Source organism: Eurosta solidaginis, chromosome 3, assembly GCF_040869045.1.
Source record: "Eurosta solidaginis isolate ZX-2024a chromosome 3, ASM4086904v1, whole genome shotgun sequence".
In the NCBI taxonomy this organism is placed as follows: Eukaryota; Metazoa; Arthropoda; class Insecta; order Diptera; family Tephritidae; genus Eurosta; species Eurosta solidaginis.
Window position 1 is genome coordinate 174,466,805 of NC_090321.1, and position 19,988 is coordinate 174,486,792.

Sequence of the window (19,988 nt, forward strand, 5' to 3'; positions counted from 1 at the left end):
AATTTTTATTATTTTTTTTCCATGAATTTTGTTACTGAAACTATACAAACCTATCTCAAAAACGGTTTAGAAAATTCGAGAAAGTTATTTGAAAATTTCTAACTTTTTATTTAGAATTTTCTAAGTTTTTTTCTGCATGGAGTTTTGTAGCCCAAGAAATTTTAGTTTGATGAAGTAAAATTTATAGGTCTCTCGAAATTCCTATGACTTTTGACAATTTCCCAAGCGTGTTCTAAATTTTCTTCCATACGAAGGGCGCATAGAAAAAAATGAAAAAAAAAATAAAATTGACGTGACTTACCTCCGAGGAGATTTAGGCCGAGATACTCTTCCAATTTTCGTCGTGCTCCCTTTTTAATTTTATCTAAAAATTGGCGGGGCGGGGCCTTTTATGCTGACTCCGTGCTATCCGATCCGTGATCGAAATCAAATTTTTGAAATCGCTATAGCTCTGAAATGGGCAATCGGATCAGGAAAATATGTGAAATTGTGGCTACCCATACTGATAAGATCCAGAACTTATTATCATTTTAACGAGTCTTTTAACAGTTTCTGATTTATCGTTTGAGTGAAATTGCTTTTCGATATGTGATCGTATAACACGATTCGGGCCTTGAAATACCGTTACATTGCGCCCGAACATAGAAAGTTTTTTGGAGTGGAAATCAGTTTTAAGAAGTTGATCTATAGGCTTGAGAAATACATTGAAGCCAATTGTGATTGCAGGGAAAGCATAAAAAGATGAAGATAAGAATAAACTAAAACAAAAATTTTCGATTTTTTAGTCAATTAAGCGACCTGTTCTTTGTGCCATTTTATACTAAAAATGGGCTTCGTATGTGTGTATGTGTTTTATGACGTTTACACTAATCACTTGTTTGTGAGATTATTCAAATATGAACAAATTGATTTAAAAAAATCTTTTTGAAGATTCACAGATAGACTCAAAATTTTGTTTTCAAACAGCTGGAAACTAAATTTTGCGCATTTTCTTGTCACTTTCTGTGCTTGTGATTGTTATTTCAAGTATTGTTTATATTTAAATTATGATTACCATTGTTTACAATTTCAAAAATTGTAATTGCGCAAGGAAAATTTTGGAACTAATTCAAAATAGTTTGATTTATTAATATCTCCATTTTTCTGTTTTATTTTGCAGGTCCATGTGGTGGCAAAACAACTGGGCAATCACGTCTGTGCACTTTCTTCGAAAATTTGGGATGGAAGGTATGTTGAATGCTGTATTTTTTACTAGTCTTACAAAAAAACCTAAACTACATAATGCGTTTTTTTGAGATTATTAGGGACGTGAATTGGCGCATACCATATCATAGTCGCAATCATTAGATAGCTTATAGCATATCTCCACCTTGAGCTTTAACTGTAAAGATTTATTAAACCTGCACTCTCTCCACTGTAGTTTTATTTGACATTTTATTTCTTCATATTGAAAAAAGTATAAAGTGGGTGGGACCACATGCACAGTTTCAATTTTTGTGAAGTTTTTCAGCCACAAAAAAATTTACACTATGAAATTAAATACCTAGGTATGTATATTTCAGAAACCAAAAACATATCTGAATATTCTAATTTAATACATTTTTTATTTTACTCACGTTTGGGAGAAAAAGTCTAAACTTGAAAATTTTCAAAAAGCAGCTGTCATACATGAATTTAAAAACTGATCCCACCTTAAAATATTTTCCTGTAAAAAAATTACATAACATATGAAGGTTGTCATACTTGAAATATTGTAATGATTGAACAAATTCTTGATGATTTAATGCAGATTTAACTTAAATCTTCTGCGTGTCGAGATTTAATTTTATATGACAAAATTGCAAGATTTATCGTTAAATCCTTTAAGATGCCTTAATCTCGAATAAAGCTCCAAGTGGAGATATGCTATTAAACAAAATTATTTGGTGTTGCTACTAGTTTATGCTATGTCCAAATTGACACCCAAAACTTGTTAAATGGGCAAATCTTGTTTGTAAACGCGTTAGATCACAAGCAAGCTGTTGTTGGAAATTTAACACGTTTAAAAAACATATCGTGTTTTACGATCTCCGATGAAAAACCAGGGGCCGAATCGTAACATACGATCCGTGATCGAAAGCAGTTTTCAAAATCATAATAGTTCCGTGGTGTATCGGATAAATGAAATATTTGAACTAAGGACAATGCGTACTCACTAGATCCATAATATATTCATCCTTATCGCAAAGTTCACGCGGAAAAGTGTTCGCCTTCACTTCTTTTGTTCGGTGAACTTTTTCCGCCTATCGGCAATTTCGGGCGAACAAAAGTTCACTTCGAAACAGCTGATGCTCTATTGCGAATTGGCAGTGAACAAATAATTTACTTACAATTGTGTAAATTTTGTAACCAAGCATATATTTCCTTAAAATACAACAAAAATAGAAATAAAAAATGTATAAAATAATGTTTAGTATTGCACTTAGGTTGGTATTGATTGAGCGTGAGGAGAATATACATAAATGTGAAAGCGGTTCGGAGGCAATTAAGGGAAAGTTCTAACCCTTTGGAGCTAAATGATTCACTGTAAGCTAAAAATTACTATTTTTGAATAACAAGTCAGTTTTTTTCAATTAGTTTTCGCCAATATTACAGGCTAAACAAGTCGGCATTCTAATATTTGCTAGTTATTCTTACCACTCCTTGCCACCATTGAAGCAAGAATTTGGAGTTCCACTAACTAATTGTAAAATTGTGTACATGCCTTCGTTTTTTCGCATAGGGAAAAGGCGTCGGAAAGGACCATGAAGTGGGTCTTAGCCAATCTTGTTTTAGTGAGGTGCTCAACATTTTGGAACCGTTGCTTTGTCCACAATGGATAACTTGGCCAACTGATACGTTGTCATAAAAAATAGAATTTACAGCAATACAGGAATTTCACTTCTTCCACTCAGCTTCCGATTTTGCATTATTTATTGATTTATTTCTAATAATAAAAGAACATATAATTATAAAAGTATCAAATTTCAAAACAAAAAATTACTTAAATTTTTTTTTCCTCTCGTTCGCCTGTAAAATATAAGTGAACAAATTTGGGTGTTCATTTCGCCCGAACAAAGAGTTGCCGATAAGGTGAAATCTTTTTCGAACACGAACAATTTTTTTCGCCACCCTCTGCGATAGGGTGAACAAAAACTGTGAATATTTTCGGGTGAAAATAAAACTCGCGATAAGGGTGATTATTGTTTTTTTTTAAATTGTTGGATAGCCTAATTTTTATCGTTTGAGTAGATCCACAATATATATTTTGCTTTTTTAAATCGTTGGATTGCCTAATTTTTATCGTTTGAGTAAAAATAGTTTTCGATCCGTGATCGTATGCTACTGTAACGAATTCAGTGCAATCCCGCTTATTTGCAACTTTCTGCTAACTAGAGATATACGCCGCCGATAAACGCCGCCGCCGCAGCCGATTTTAGTCGTTTTTCGCACGCCGCGGTACTATATTTTCTACCCATTTAAGACTGTTTAGGCCATTTATTGTTCATGTCAAAAATTGGTCGGATATGGTCGAAAGTGGTATCAACGGACGCGCAGCACTGCCAGTTATAAGAAACCAATTGCTCTTTTATACTCTTCGATTTCCTCGTTCGCATACTTCTAGGCGTTTCTAGAATTTAACTTAGTTACCAGCTATAACTACAGATGCACGTTATAGCTTCTCATATGCGCGTGTATATGTGAGTGATACTTGCACAAATGATTGTCTACTTTTGTGAGCATCTCAGATAAGATATATGCATGTGTTTGTGCGTTTCTCTCCGCTGCGTGTACGTACATATGTGTAGACATAATGACCCTGCTAACCATGATTGGATAAAAATTTGGGTAATCATATACAGACGCTACCCAAAAAATTGGATAAGTTGGATAATTTTGTTCGGCGAGGCGCCGATATTATCCATGGCTAAATGGGATATTTCGTGTATCGGTGAGCTGTCAGTCGTCAACTACTGCATACTTTTAGGTGCAAATGACAGCTTTGACCGTCAATGTGTAGTGTTGCCAGACCGTCCTTTAAAACATCCAAAAACCGTTTTCCTAATACCCAAAAATTCCATCCAAAAATTTCCATAAAAATGCTCCAAATTTTGTATTCACCTTTTATGTAGAAAAAATTCCCAAGAAAATGTTCCATACTTTTTATAATTTTTTTTTAATTTACAAATTGTAATTTTATATAATTTACATGTTTAACAAAAATAAATTTAAATAAAATAACTATAGAATAAAATGAACCAAAATTTAAAATGATAAAAAAATAACATAAAATAAAATAAAGTAAAATGAAACAAAACAAAATAAATAAAAGAAAATTTAAGTAAGGAAATAAATCATTCAAGGTTCGAATCGAGCTCAAGGCCAGAACAATAATTTTTTTCTAATGATAATTATTGTTATTTTTTAATTTTTCTAAATTTGAAAAATTGTATTTTGTTTTTGGAATAGTAAGTAGCTAAGCCTTACTTACTATTCCAAAAACAAAATACAATTTTTCAAATTTAGAAAAATTAAAAAATAACAATAATTATCATTAGAAAAAAATTATTTTTCTGGCCTTGAGCTCGATTCGAACCTTGAATGATTTATCAATAGGCCGATAAAAACAAAAGCAATTGTTAATAAACCATGAGCACTTGGGAATGTCAAACAAAGTAATTGACAATAAACAAAAATCCATCATTATCAGTGATTTGCACCAGATGGCGCAACACTGAATAAATATAGTTGGTAAAAAGGAATAGAAGTAGCAAATTTGCCAGTCAAACAAACCACCGCTGTATAGCTAAATGGTTAGCGCAGCATGCCTAAAGCGTACTGATGATGAAGGCTTAGCACCCTTCGAAATGGATCTATCTGCGCAGCTATGGCAGGTTGTCTGAAATATTTTCTACTTACTATTCCAAAAACAAAATACAATTTTTCAAATTTAGAAAAATTAAAAAATAACAATAATTATCATTAGAAAAAAATTATTGTTCTGGCCTTGAGCTCGATTCGAACCTTGAATGATTTATCAATAGGCCGATAAAAACAAAAGCAATTGTAAGGAAATAAATAAAAATAAAATGAAATAAATAAAGTAAAAAGAAGTTGGAATGAAACTAAACAAAATGGATGGAATAAAATTAAATAAAGTGATTTGGCATAACAAAAACAGAGTGGAACGATTTAAACGAAAAATAAATTCAAAGAAATGAAATGGAGTGAAGTGAGATGAGACAAAATAAATTGAAACGGAAAGAAGTGAAATGAAACATAAAAAAATTAACTGGAACGAAAAACTTTGCAAGTAATTGAAATTAAACGGAATGAAATGATATGGAAGTGGAACAATGAAATGAAACTATATAAAATGAAATGGAAAGATATGAAATGAAATTAAGAAAATATAAATGATATGGAAATTAAAATAAAAGAAATTAAATCAAGTAAAATGAAATAAAGTGAAACAAGCTAAAATTAAACGGAATGAAATGAAACGGAACGAATTTAAGTTAAATTAAAGAAAAGACATGAATTTAAGTGAAATGAAATGGAATCAAATTTAATTTAATAAAATGGAATACAATAAAATAGGATTTAATGAAATGAAACAAAATTCAGCTAAATGGAATGAAATAATATTAAAAAAATGACATGGAAAAGAAACGAAAATGAAACTATATGACATGAAACTAAATAAAATATATTATGAAATGAAATGAAAGAAATTAATTGAAATTAAATAAGATAAAATGAAAGGACATGGAATTAAATGAAATGAAACGAAATAAAATGAAAGAAAGTTCCACTGAAACAATGCAATGAAATAAAAAAGAACAAAGTGAATTAAAATACTATGTAATAAATGAAATGAAATAGGATAGAATGAAATGGTATGGAAAAGAAACAAAGAAATATGAAACTATATGAAATGAAACGGAATGATATAAAATAAAATGAAATCAATATATATCATGTGGAAATGAAGAGAATTTTATGAAACTATATGAAATTAAACGGAATAAAATGAAATGAAATAGAATAAAATGAAATATTATGGAAAAGAAACAAAGAAGTATGAAACTATATGCAATGAAACGGAATGATATAAAATGAAGTGAAAAAAATATAAATCTTATGTAAATGAAAAGAAATAAAACGAAATGATATGAAACTATATGAAATTAAACTAAATAAAATATAATATTATGAATTGAACCGAAATGAAATGGTGTGAAATGCTAGAAATTAATTGAAATAAAATAACATGAAATGGAATTAAGTGAAATGGAATGAAACGAATTAAAATGAAATAAAGTTCAATTAAATGGAATGCAATGAAATAAAATTGAACAAAATCAAGTAAAATGCAATGTAGTAAATGAAATGAAATTAGGTTGAAGAATATGAAGTAAAGTGAAACGAAATGAAATGCAAAAAAGTTAGATGAAATGATGTAATATAAAGTAAAAGGAAATGAAACGAGATTCAATGAAATTAAAAGTATAGAAGTTAAATGAAACGTAATGGAATAAAATTAAACGAAATAGAATACAATAAAATGAAGAAAATCTACCACAATTTAATTAAGCCTAAATAAATAACAATAAAATGAGGCCTGTCTGCCGGACCATAGACGAGTTCACATGATGATTGCCCCCAATCCCCTCGTGCACCGATTCGACCAATAACCTGTTACAAATAGATAATCAAGTTAATCATACAATAGCCATAACATGTGCCAATAGAAACATGGTTGCACTTTTGCATGACATTATTGTGGTGGAAGCTTAAAAATCTTTCTGCACTTACTCAAATGGCAACATTTTGATAGCATCAAGAGTGCCACTCTCCCACATAATGTACATAACATTTCTCTTTGTGTTCCACTTATCTGCATAAGTACTTACATGGATCCACCACGTTGTGTCATATCCACAAGCTACAATCGTTGGACTCAGCACCATGAATTTGGAACATCCATTATATGCAGCATATGACCTGAATGCATTTCCAATGAAAAACCTGTAAAAATAGAAAATTTATTATTAGAACGCTGTTAATAATTGTTGAAGCAGGGCTTACCTTCATTTGCAACCGATTTCCACAGTTTTTTCGGGAAAATGCAGAAAAAGATTTATTTCTGTACAATTGCTAGAAAAATATGTAAATTAATTAATGACAGCTGATTTATTTCCCTGTTTTGAAATTTTTTTCTCGTCAGATTTTTAGGCGCATATGAATTTTGGAAAATATCCCATGATTATGTGATGGTGTTACTATTTTTTTGTAAAAAATGTGAGATGGTGTTGGAATTCGAGGTGAAAATGGCAAAAAGTGGTTAGCGTTGGTTGACAGGGGATTGATTCATTTTTGTAGATACAAGTGACTGCTTAGTATTGGCTTAGAGATGATAGTATCTCTTAGTGTTGCTAATATTCGTCACACTACGATTCCATAGCAGTTTCACTCAAATGATAAATATGAATCTGTCAAGCTTTTGATAATATATTATTAATCGAATTAGTACTTGCAGGCTTTACTTAACGTATTACCTCAGTCCTAATCACCATTTCAGTGGTATTGCGATTTAAAAAATTGAATTCGATTACGGATCGTATAACACGATACGGGCCCTGTTCAACACAGAGCTGCATTAGTAAGACTGCTCAGTAAACCCAATCTCAGTAAACTCACCTAAAGATCTGGGTTCATCTGCCTTGGAGCTGCACCAATTATTTATTTTTTTAATCGCAAAAAATTATATAAAAAAGGATTTGTTTTTGTATATGAGCAAAGCTGATCAACCTCTATACACTTAAGGCACTTTGGTTTTTTTTGCTCTGAATCATAGGTACAGATACAAATTTACACTTTAAATATAAACAAATTTTTCAAAGCACTCCAATTCATATGGAAGTTTTTGATTTTCTTATGAATGTGCAAAGCAAAGCCACTTTCATATGATGAACGAGCACTTCGGTATAAAAAACGAATTTACCACCAACAAATTGACAAGTAAAAATTATTCAAAAATATTAGAGTACTGGAAAAAAATTTTTATTCAAAATTGATTCATTAAGAAAATTAAAATTACTTCGGTCATTTAAGGTTTTGACCTCGGAATTTTTTAATTGCTTTTGAGTATTTGGATGATATAGCGATTAAAGAAATGCTTTAAACAATCGATATATTAAAACTTTTGAGCTTTTTGAACATTTAAAGATTAAATTTTTATTTTTTAAAAACAAACAAAAAAAAAATTCAGTGTATATACAATTTTTTACATGTATTGTGATTTGCACTTCAATATAAAAACTTTGAGCAGCACTGTTTATGAGCAAAAAAAAATAAAAAATAAAAAAAAACTTTAGTAAAGAAATTTTAACGTTAGAATTTTGGCATTTAACATCATAAAAATGTATTTTTATCAGATGTCTCATCCTGCTGCATCAAAAATTTTATTTTTTCGCGTTTTCAACAAAAATCCAGTATGTATTTACATTTCTATGTGCTATCTACATATATATATTAAAAGAAGTGTACATTTTGATTGTCACTCCATAACTCCAGAACGGCTCGACAGATTGCCATGAAATTTTTAGGAAAGATACAGGAAGGAGAGATGATGGTTAGTTGATTTTCAAATCCCAAATCGGTTTAGCCATATATATATAAAAATCAAATTCTGTGCGTGTGTGTGTTCGCTATGGAAACGTATTTCCCACACATCAATCATCACCAAATTTTGGTTATGGGTTCCTTCAATCAACGGGAAGGTTTTACGCTAAAAATAATTTCGATATATAAAAGGGGCGTGGCACCTCCCATACAAATGGAATCTTTGGTACTGCATACCTTTGAAGGTATACATGCCAGAACATTGAAATTCAATGAGGAGTTATATGAGGTCAATCCCTAACACCACCAAGAAAATGCGGAATTTGGAGAAAGGGGGCGTGGCACCTCCCATACAAATGGAATCTTTAGTAATGCATAACTTTGAAGGTATACATGCCAGAACATTGAAATTCAGTAAGGAGTTATATGAGGTCAATCCCTAACACCACCAAGAAAATGCGGAATTGGAAAAAAGGGGGGCGTGGAACCTCCCATTCAAATGGAATCTTTGGTACTGCATAACTTTGAAGGTATACATGCCAGAACATTGAAATTCAGTAAGGAGTTATTTGAGGTCAATCCTTAACACCACCAAGAAAATATGGAATTGGGAAAAAGGGGGCGTGGCACCTCCCATACAAATGGAATATATTATACTGCATATATCTGGATGTCGTAATGGTAGGATAATTAAAATTGGTAAGGAGCTGTGTGAACTTAAGTCCTAAAACCTCCAGTAAAATGTGGAATGGGGAAAAACTATGGCTACCGTACAAACCTAAGTTAATTTAACACCTAAAGTTTGACTGCATTGTTGAGTTTAGCTGTTATGCCTTTTGGACGTTTAGTAATCTGCCGCTGTTAAAAAAATTTTTAGCTTCAGTCTACCTACATCTTCTATAAAAATCAAATTCTGTGTGTGTGTTCCCTATGAAAACGTATTTGCTATACTTCGATCATCACCAAATTTTGGATCGAAGTTCCTTCGATCAAGACGAAAGTTTTTCATATTTCAGAATTAAAAATTTTAAATTTAAATGTTTTTGTTTTTTGGCGAAAGAACTATCTTAGCTCCCAAAAATGATCATGTTAACAAAATCAAGATAGCGTTCAAAATCAATTTCCTGGTGAAGTGACGAAATATAAATCGATCGACACAGTTACAGATGAAGATAAAATTGTGAATTATCCAAATGAATTTCTATACTCCTTAGAACCAAAAGGAATGCCTGCGCATATATCAACTTTGAAAATTGGCTCACCAGTCATGCTTCTTCGGAATGTAATCAAAGCAACAATCATCAGCGGTAAAAGCAATACAATAATATAAGATACAATAAGATACAAGAATAAAATGTTTTAACAGAAAATTTCACCAAATATGCGTACAAAATTCAATTCAATTTACAGAACAATAAATTAAATTATCAACAAACAAAACAGAAAGAATAACGCAACATCCATTCGATCTCGGGCGTTACAACGTGCGCCTAGTAAAGCTAGTGCTTTAATAAAAATTTTGTGGAAACCATGGAAACAACTCAATGCTTAAAATTTTAAACAAAATCCGACACTCTTGTGAATTGCCCAAATTTTTTCCCATTTAACTAGCTAAATGGAGTCAATTTGAACATAATATAAAACTACTGTGACATAGAACTGCATCAGGAAGATTGCTCAACAAACAAAGTTGTTTTTGTATAACAACATGACACACTTAATAGGCGTTTAAAAACATCTGTGAAGAGATATTTCCAAAAGAAATTTATCATGTGGTTGTTGTAATTTGTTGTACACAGAAAAAAATGTGTAGAAAGGGGTTTTGCACGGATTTAATTTTAATCCCTCTTGTTTTTACCAAACTATGTTATTCAAACTGGTTAAAGGAAGTATACAGCAACATCTGTCGGTATTACGCAAATCTGGAAATAAATGATATTTTTATACTCAGCTGAGCAGAGCTCACAGAGTATATTAATTTTGGTAGCATAACGGTACCCCGTGACGGCATAAACTAATCGATATAGATATAGACTTCTATATATCTGGGGAAAAAAGAAATTCATTTAGCCCTGTCCGTCCGTCCGTCCGTCTGTCCGTAAACACAATAACTTGAGTAAATTTTGAGGTATCTTAATGACGTTTGGTATGTAAGTGCATGGGCACTCATCTCAGGGGCAAAGCAGCATCAAAAATTTTAGAAATAAGGTTTTTCAATTAGAAGAAAATTTTTCTATGCGGGGTCGCCCCTCGGCAGTGTCTGGCAAGCGCTCCGAGTGTATTTCTGCCATGAAAAGCTCTCAGTGAAAACTCATCTGCCTTGCAGATGCCATTCGGAGTCGGCATAAAACATGTAGGTCCCGTCCGGCCAATTTGTAGGGAAAACCAAGAGGAGCACGACGCAAATTGGAAGAGAAGCTCGGCCTTAGATCTCTTCGGAGGTTATCGCGCCTTACATTTATTTATTTATTTTTAAAGACGGATAAAGCGATGAAACTTGGTAGGTGGGTTGACCTTATGACGCAGAATAGAAAATTAGTATAATTTTGGACAATGGGCGTGGCACCGCCCACTTTTAAAAGAAGGTAATTTAAAAGTTTTGCAAGCTGTAATTTGGCAGCTGAGTATGTAGATAATGTACGGTTACACCCGAACTTTGCCTTCCTTACTTGTTTCATCCATTTTTAAGGAGATTTAATTATCCGTTCTAATTCACTTAATATCGCATATAAGGTCCTTTCAAGAGTATTGTGCGAAAGATTGAAGCTCACCGTGAACCGGCTGATTGGACCTTATCAGTGCGGCTTCAGACCTGGTAAATCTACCATCGGCCAGATTTTCACAATGCGCCAAATCTTGGAAAAAACCCGTGAAAAGAGAATCGACACACATCACCTCTTCGTCGACTTTAAAGCCGCCTTCGACAGCACGAAAAGGAGATGCCTATATGCTGCTATGTCTGAATTTGGTTTCCCCGCAAAACTTATACGGCTGTGCAAAATGACGTTGAGCAACACCATCAGCTCAGTCAGAATTGGGAAGGACCTCTCCGAGCCGTTCGAAACCAAACGAGGTTTCAGACAGGGTGACCCCCTATCGTGCGATTTCTTTAATTTGATGCTGGAGAAAATTATACTAGCTGCAGAACTTAACCGCACTGGAACAATATACTATAAAAGCGTGCAATTACTGGCATATGCTGATGACATTGATATCATCGGCCTAAACACCCGCGCTGTTAGTTCTGCTTACTCCAAACTGGAAAAAGAAGCGGTAAAGATGGGTTTGCTGGTGAATATGAGGACAAAACGAAGTACCTGCTGTCATCGAGTAAAGAGTCAGCGCATACGCGCCTTGGCAACCACGCTACTGTTGGCAGCCATAATTTCGAAATAGTAAAAGACTTCGTTTATTTGGGAACCAGCATCAACACTAGCAACAACATCAGCACTGAAATCCAGCGAAGAATCAATCTTGCCAATAAATGCTACTTTGGACTAGGTAGGCAATTGAAAAGTAAACTCCTCCTCGGCGAACGAAAATCATACTCTACAAGTCACTTATCGTACCCGTCCGGCTATATGGGGCAGAAGCATGGACCATGACAACAGCAGATGAAGCGGCTTTGGGAGTGTTCGAGAGAAAAGTTCTTCGAAAGATTTATGGACCTCTACGCGTTGGCGATGGCGAGTACCGAAGAAGATTTAATGATGAGCTGTACGAGCTATACGCAGACATCAACATAGTCCAGCGAATTAAAACGCAGCGGCTGCGCTGGCTAGGCCATGTTATGCGAATGAAAGATGATGATGCTCCGGCCAAGAAAGTGTGTCTATCGGAACCCGCCTATGGAAGCAGACGTAGACGGCGGCCCCCACTCCATTGGAAGGACCAGGTGGAAAACGATTTAAACTCCCTTGGTGTGACCAATTGGCGCCGGTTGGCGGAGCGAAGGAGCGACTGGCGCACCTTGTTGGACGGCCATAACCTTTTAGACGGTTAAGCGCCAATTAAGTAAGTAATTTACTGAACATTTTTTACCATCAAAGGTTTGCTGATTTTTGGCGTTACCTGTGTTTCTAATGTCAACCACTTTTCTCTTTGCTTTGATACTTCTTGCTTTTTAGAGGATTACAAATGAAGGTATTGCTTGGAGTATTTTATCATGGTGCCTGTTGCTCTCAAATTTTTCGCTGAATTTCTATGCATTAAGGTCTTCCTTCACGTTCTTTATCCTCGAATCACCTTTTTTGGAAAAACCTTACGCCTTAGTCTTCCGGACTGTAATAATACGTTATCATTTACCACTTCTACAATCATCTTGCTCAATTTTAGCAGATTTTAAACACAATTATTTTTTCTTACTAGGGTATACTTTTTTGTCATGCTGTTGTTCTTCGATTCGCGATACATTGAAACTATGAAAACTCTATCGGTGAAGAAGCTGACCGTGCTCCGACATATACTATTCGAGATACTTGATGCATATGTGAACGATTTTCCGTTATACCTTGTCAAATTTGGTTTGGAGACAAACCGGTTTCGGCATTGCGCTATCATCAGTGTAATTTTTCGTTCTCAGAACGATCGTTCCAATATACATCGATTTGAATAATCGTTGCCTTAGTTCACATCTCTTATTAATACGATTCATCGTTTCAGACTTATTGTGATTTAAAAAAGAGTAAACGGTCACGCGAACAGACCGTATAAAACGATACGACCACAGCTCACAATAAAAACGCAAAATAAGTGAAAAAATTTTAAAACAAAAAAATTTAATTCACTACTTGAGCGTGCGTCAAATTGGCGGACCTACAGCAGTGAACAGAAAAATAACAGAGGCAATTTTGTTTTAACAAAAACCTTGCTTGCATTTGGCAACTTCAATGACGATTCCCTTCAAATCTCGTCAACTAAATTCCTCTTTTTTTATTTTAGATATATTAAGAAAAAACTTCTAGGAACTTTGTAACGGAAACTATAAAATTTTAAACTTTATTGGGGGTCTCTAATTTTTCAATAGTATACAGTTTTGTAGCTCAATACATTTTAGTTTAACAAAGCACAAGTTATAAAGTATATAAAAAATTTTTACAGTTTGTATGGAAAATAATCTAAAACATCCTTCAAAAAAAAATTGTTAAAAAATCAATGCGAATTTTGGGAGACTTGTACTTTGTTAGACTGAAACTGATTTCGCTACAAAACTACATACGATGGCGAAACGATATAAGGTGACAGCATGGTGACATACCTACAAACATAAATAATAATTCCACGTACTTTGTTTTTGTAACTTCGATGGACAAATGTCAAAATCGTACGGCGCCGGAAGTTGATTAATCAAATCAAATAAAAAAAGTTTATAAACAGCTGTCCCATTGCCACCTTGTATCGTTCCGCCATGCTACATACTCTAAAACAGATTCAGAACTTCAATCAAAAGTTAGACATTTTCTCGAATTTTTTCGAAAACGTTTTTGAAATTGGTTTGCATAGTTTCAATTAAAAACTCTTTGACGTTTTTTCTTAAAATAACAAAATTAAAAAAGAAGAATTAATTTGACAAGATTTGAAAGAAATTGCCAACGCTATTTTTCTGTTCTATATATAATGTACATGTTTTATGCCTACTGCAAACGTTTTTCAAGACAGAAATTCACTCGAAGCTGAGTAAACATCTGCAGAGGACATAACCATGTAGAAATAATTTCTAAAGTATTATGATTTTAATTGTTCCTTGGTTATATTTTACGGTTTCAGGTTTACTACGAATAGAATTGGCAGAATAGTAAAATATAGGGTACGCCTTAGCTCCACAGGAAAACTTATATTCATACATATGTACATATAACCCACTGAGAAGTGACATATTTTAACTTTTTATATAGAATCTAATTTCACACAGAATACTTAGGCCCACTTGCAGAACGGCAAGTTAACTTTTTAACTCAGAGTTAACCTGACATGAGGGGTCAAACTCACATTTTCGAAACATTTTTTAAATTAATTACCTCAGAGCGTTAAAAATAACTTGTCGTTCTGCAAGTGGGCCTTAAGGTTTTTATGAAAAAAATTGGAAATGAAAACAAAACTGTATAATTGGTTTAAATAGGTCATTTCATAGCGGCGGTATATAACGTTCGACACCAATCCGTCCTAAATTTTGCTTTTTCGTATTCTTTCTAGCTTTTTATACTCAGCGTGATTTGCACACATAGTATATTAACTTTGATTGGATAACGGTTGGTTGTACAGGTATAAAGGAATCGAGATAGATATAGACTTCCATATATCAAAATCATCAGTGGCGAAAAAAAATTTGAGCCATGTCCGTCCGTCCGCCCGTCTGTCCGTTAACACGATAAAAAATAAAAAACTATAACTTGAGTAAATATTGAGATATCTTCACCAAATTTGGTACACAAGCTTATCTGGACCCAGAATAGATTGGCAACGAAAATGAGGGAAATCGGATGATAACCACGCCCACTTTTTATACATATAACATTTTGGAAAACACAAAAAACCTGATTATTTAGTAAATAATACACCTAGAATGTTGAAATTTGACGTGTGGACTGATATTGAGTCTTTTGATAAAAATTTGAAAAAATTTTTTAAAATGGGCGTGGCACCGCCCACTTGTGATAAAATCAATTTTACAAATATTATTAATCATAAATCAAAAATCGTTAAACCTGTCGTAACAAAATTCGGCAGAGAGGTTGCCTTTACTATAAGGAATGCTTTGAAGAAAAATTAACGAAATCGGATAAAGACCACGCCGACTTTTATATATATACAAGATTTTTAAAAGGACCGTGGACGAATAAAATAAGCTATATCTTTGCAAAAAAGAGCTTTATATCAATGGTATTTCATTTCCCAAGTGGATTTATAACTATAAATAGGAAAAACTTCAAATTTAAAAAAATGGGCGTGGCACCGCCCCTTTTATGACTAAGCAATTTTCTATGTTTCGGTAGCCATAACTCGAAGAAAAATTAACGGATCGTAATAAAATTGGGTACACATATTTTTCCTATAGCAGGAAATATTTCTAGTAAAAATGGACGGGGTCGGTTTAAGACCACGGCAACTTAGATATAAAACAAGTTTAAAAGGGTCGTAGGCTAGAATAATAAGCTATAACTTAGCAAAAATTAGTTTTGAATCAATGATATTTCACTTATCAAGTTTTATTGTAAGAGGAAATGTGGAGACATTTTTTTTAAACGGGTGGTGCCACGTGTTATGTAGAAAAGTAGTTTATCTGAAATGAAATGTGCAATTGAAGCTCACGCTGAGTATATAAAGTTCGGTTACACCCAAACTTAGACACCTTTACTTGTTGATGATTTTTTTGAATAAAATTTCCAAGACAACGTGATTTACATCCTCTCGTTATTTAGTTAGCCGGTAATAGTTAGCTTCTTATGTGCACTTTGTTTTTACGAAATCAAGGAATTTCGATTTATAAAAACAAAACACACTAAAAAACTTTCACCTACCAATTAATAAATTAAATTTTGTATATGAATTAAGCGGGGACTGCCATCATTGCTTTTAAATGTATGAAAACATTTATTTGAAGCAATTTTTAATTTATAATGATATTTAATAACTTTGGAACAATTTTGAGAAATTTTAAAAATTAAATTATGAATTGTAAGATTTGCTTGCACTGAAAAAATTTCACTTGGAAAACATAAACAAATTAAGCGAGCAACATCAGTGTCGCTTAATTTATTGTTGCTTTTAAATTGGAATTTTTTTCTAAGTGAGCACAAAAATACTTCTAAATTTTTTGATAGAATAAGAGGCGCATATATGGGGAAATCCGCCAAACTTTGGTTTTTTTGGAAAAAAATTTTTTTTGAAACATGGTATCACGCAAATTCTTTTTGTTAGGAACATTGAGGGGTAAATTGGAGCTATAGTGCATCACCGTTACTCGTCTTACATAATGCCCCAAGAAGATATAGTCAAAAGATCGAGCAAAATATATATAAATTGAGGTCGCAATGTTAAATATACATTTGTTTCAACACTTCTGTACCGATTATATCGAAATTTTAACAAAATATGGAGATATACGCAGCTGTTAGCTATGTAAATTTCTTTTGATACACGAGACCCGGTTTTGTAGATATCGGTAAAAATATAAAACCGAATAACCGCCAAAATTTTTTTCCTACAAAGTTTGCAGCACATTTATTTAAACACCTTTCTACCGATTCATTTGAAACTTTAAAAACATATAGATATGTGAACGAAGTATGTTTGGGTAAAAAAGTTTTAATACCCGTGATCGGGTTTTGGAGATATTGATAAAAATATAAACCCGGAAGACCTTAAATTTTTTTACTTATTTAAACACTTCTAAACCGATTGCGTTGAAATTTTATCAGGATATACATAGCTATGTGGGTTATATTTAGGTAAAATTTTGTTGATACCCGAAACCCGGTTTTAGAGATATCGGCAAAAATATGAAACCGGGTAACCGTCAAATATTTCATACCCGTTTGTTAATTTTTTCTCTACACCAAAGTAGTATACCATCAATTGCCTCATCTTGGAATATTCACGCAAGGAAAGTTATTGATGTTTGTACATGGGGAAAATATACGAAATTTTCGCCAAAAATTGGCAATCGCCAAAAAGTGTAGATTTTTTTTGTTTTTTTAATTTTTGTACCAAATTTGTTTCTTTTCATTTACTTTTAAATAAAACCTGGTTAAAAAAAAAAATTGTCTACACTTTTTGACGATTGTCAATGTTTGTCGAAAATTTCGTATATTTTCCCCATGTACAAACATCAATAACTTTCCTTGCATGAATATTCCAAGATGAGGCAATTGATGGTATACTACTGTGGTGTAGAGAAAAAATTAACAAACGGGTATGAAGTGATAAAAGTAAAATTGTAGCTGTGGCTACAAAAAAACATGCTCCTGAAAAAAATTTACGCAACCAAGTGCTTCCACTTTTCTGCCTCTACCTTCAAAACTGAAAGGGGCACATCGAACTTGAAGTCCCAGGTACTTTTAGTCCCTGATTATTGTGCATAATCCAAATTTCAATACTCAGTTGCCTCAAAAAGCTATAAGCAAAAAACTGTCAATATTGAAAATGACAAAAAAAAAGTATCGCTTCTTTGATTGATGATAGTTTTGAGTATTGGAGGGGCACATTAATTTTGCTCATATTTTTAGAATCTCCGTCTCAAAAACAACATTCAGTTTAAATTCCATAGCGTTTCAGCGATGCCTCAAAATTTTATCGAAAAAATTCAAAAAAAAAAAAACATCAAGGGTGTCGCTTGAAAAAGTGTAAAAATCGATGTTTTTTACGTTTCGAAGTTCTGCAAAAACTTACTATAAACTATCTTGATTAATAAAATCATCAGATCGGATAGTCAAAAGGTCAAACTTAATGCCCTTGTACTTTTTTCTGGCCTTAAGTTTTTTGCCCGTGTATAAAACCCGAGTATTCAAAAAAGTAAAAGCTTTTGGGATTTGCCCATATATCCTTAATTTTTTCGCGAAATTTGATAACAATGGACGAATTGAATTGAATTGAATTAGGAAATTGAATGCATAATTTTTTTGGCGTTTCGTTTAAATAACTTCCTGGTACTCAGACTTGTTAAACTTCCATTAACATTAATAATCATTAATTTCTTAGCCTTTTTTAATTTCAATGATTAACTAATTTTATTCTCACGGCCTCCAATCAAAAATGATTGAAAGTAATAGAACTTAATCAACCGATTAAAACTGATCAAATAATGAATAAAGTTGAACAATTATTACACTAAGGCCCGGTTTTTCAGTAGTTGGTTAAGCTTAGCTTAAACTAAGTTTGCTTAAGCTCTAGTCAAATTTGAACTCCAGTTAAACTACTGAGCAGTATAGTTCAGTCACCAAGGCCACCTTTGGGGTAGGCTCTTTTGTACGGCAACACTGTTTTTTTGTTATCTATATAAATTTTAAATACGCCAACAGCTGGAATTTGTTTACCCAACAAACATGGACAAAATATTTCTCCAGCCCTAGATAAATATACATCTAGTTCTGGAGCTGATATCCAACATCATCCTGTAATTGTTCTTAAACCAGATAGCTATCAAGTTGTTATCCAACTCCATTCTCCAATTACTATCCAACCTTTGAGAAATTTTGTAAAATGTATAGTTCCCGAGTTGTCCTCCAACGATGTTTTCAAATTATTTTCCGACGATTGAGAGATTTTGTGAAATGCACAGCTTCCAAATGCATATCCAACACATTTCTTCAATTTATATCGAGTTTAGGTGTGCTGAAAAAAAATCTTCCCCTAGGTGGTACCACCAAATCCAACAGCTGTTTATTGTGACAAATAAACACCTGGTTGATAGCAGTAAAGAAGCGATATTAATTAAAAATAAGTTACTCATATTTTATTTTATTTTCGTGAAAATACTATAGCATTGTAATCTTACATTTGAGTCCATTGAGTGAACTACACATAAATACAAGTTGGGAACTATCTTTTTTCAACGTAAGTAATAGCATTTTCTGCTTTATAAAAAATTTCTTTTCTATACTCAGCTGAGCAGACCTCACAGAGTATATTAACTTTGTTCGCATAACGGTACACCGTAACGGCATAAACTAATCGAGGTAGGTATAGACTTCTATATATCAAAATGATCTGGGTGAAAAAAGAAATTCATTTAGCCATGTCCGTCCGTCTGTCCGTAAACACGATAAATTGAGTAAATTTTGAGGTATCTTAATGAAATTTAGTATGTAGGTTCCTGGGCACTCATCTCAGATCGCTATTTAAAATGAACGAAATCGGACTATAACCACGCCCACTTTTTTGATATGGAAAATTTCGAAAAACAGAAAAAGTGTGATAATTCATTACCAAAGATGGATAAAGCGATGAAACTTGGTAGGTGGGTTGACCTATTGACGAGAATAGAAAATTAGTAAAATTTTGGACAATGGGCGTGGCACCGCCCACTTTTAAAAGAAGGTGATTTAAAAGTTTTGCAAGCTGTAATTTGGCAGTCGTTGAGGATATCATGATGAAATTCGGCAGGAACGTTACGCCTATTACTATATTTGTGCTAAATAAAATTTTGCAAAATCGGATGACGAACACGCCCACTTTTTAAAAAAAATGTTTTAAAAGTCAAATTTTAACAAAAAGTTGAATATCTTTACAGTATATAAGTAAATTATGCCAACATTCATCTCCAGTAATGATATGGTGCAACAAAATACAAAAATAAAAGAAAATTTCAAAATCGGCGTGGCTCCGCCCTTTTTCATTTAATTTTT

General features: G+C 32.9%; 1 protein-coding gene across 1 annotated transcript in view; it reads left to right on the top strand.

Moving 5' to 3' along the window:
• The window catches only part of Ttd14 (TRPL translocation defect 14), a 172,354-nt gene that overhangs the window by 30,684 nt on the left and 121,682 nt on the right, over positions 1 to 19,988 (top strand). Inside the window, exon 2 of the mRNA XM_067773903.1 lies at positions 1,160 to 1,227. Coding sequence (XP_067630004.1) covers positions 1,160 to 1,227 — 68 coding nt within the window. The remainder of the gene's footprint in view (positions 1 to 1,159; positions 1,228 to 19,988) is intronic.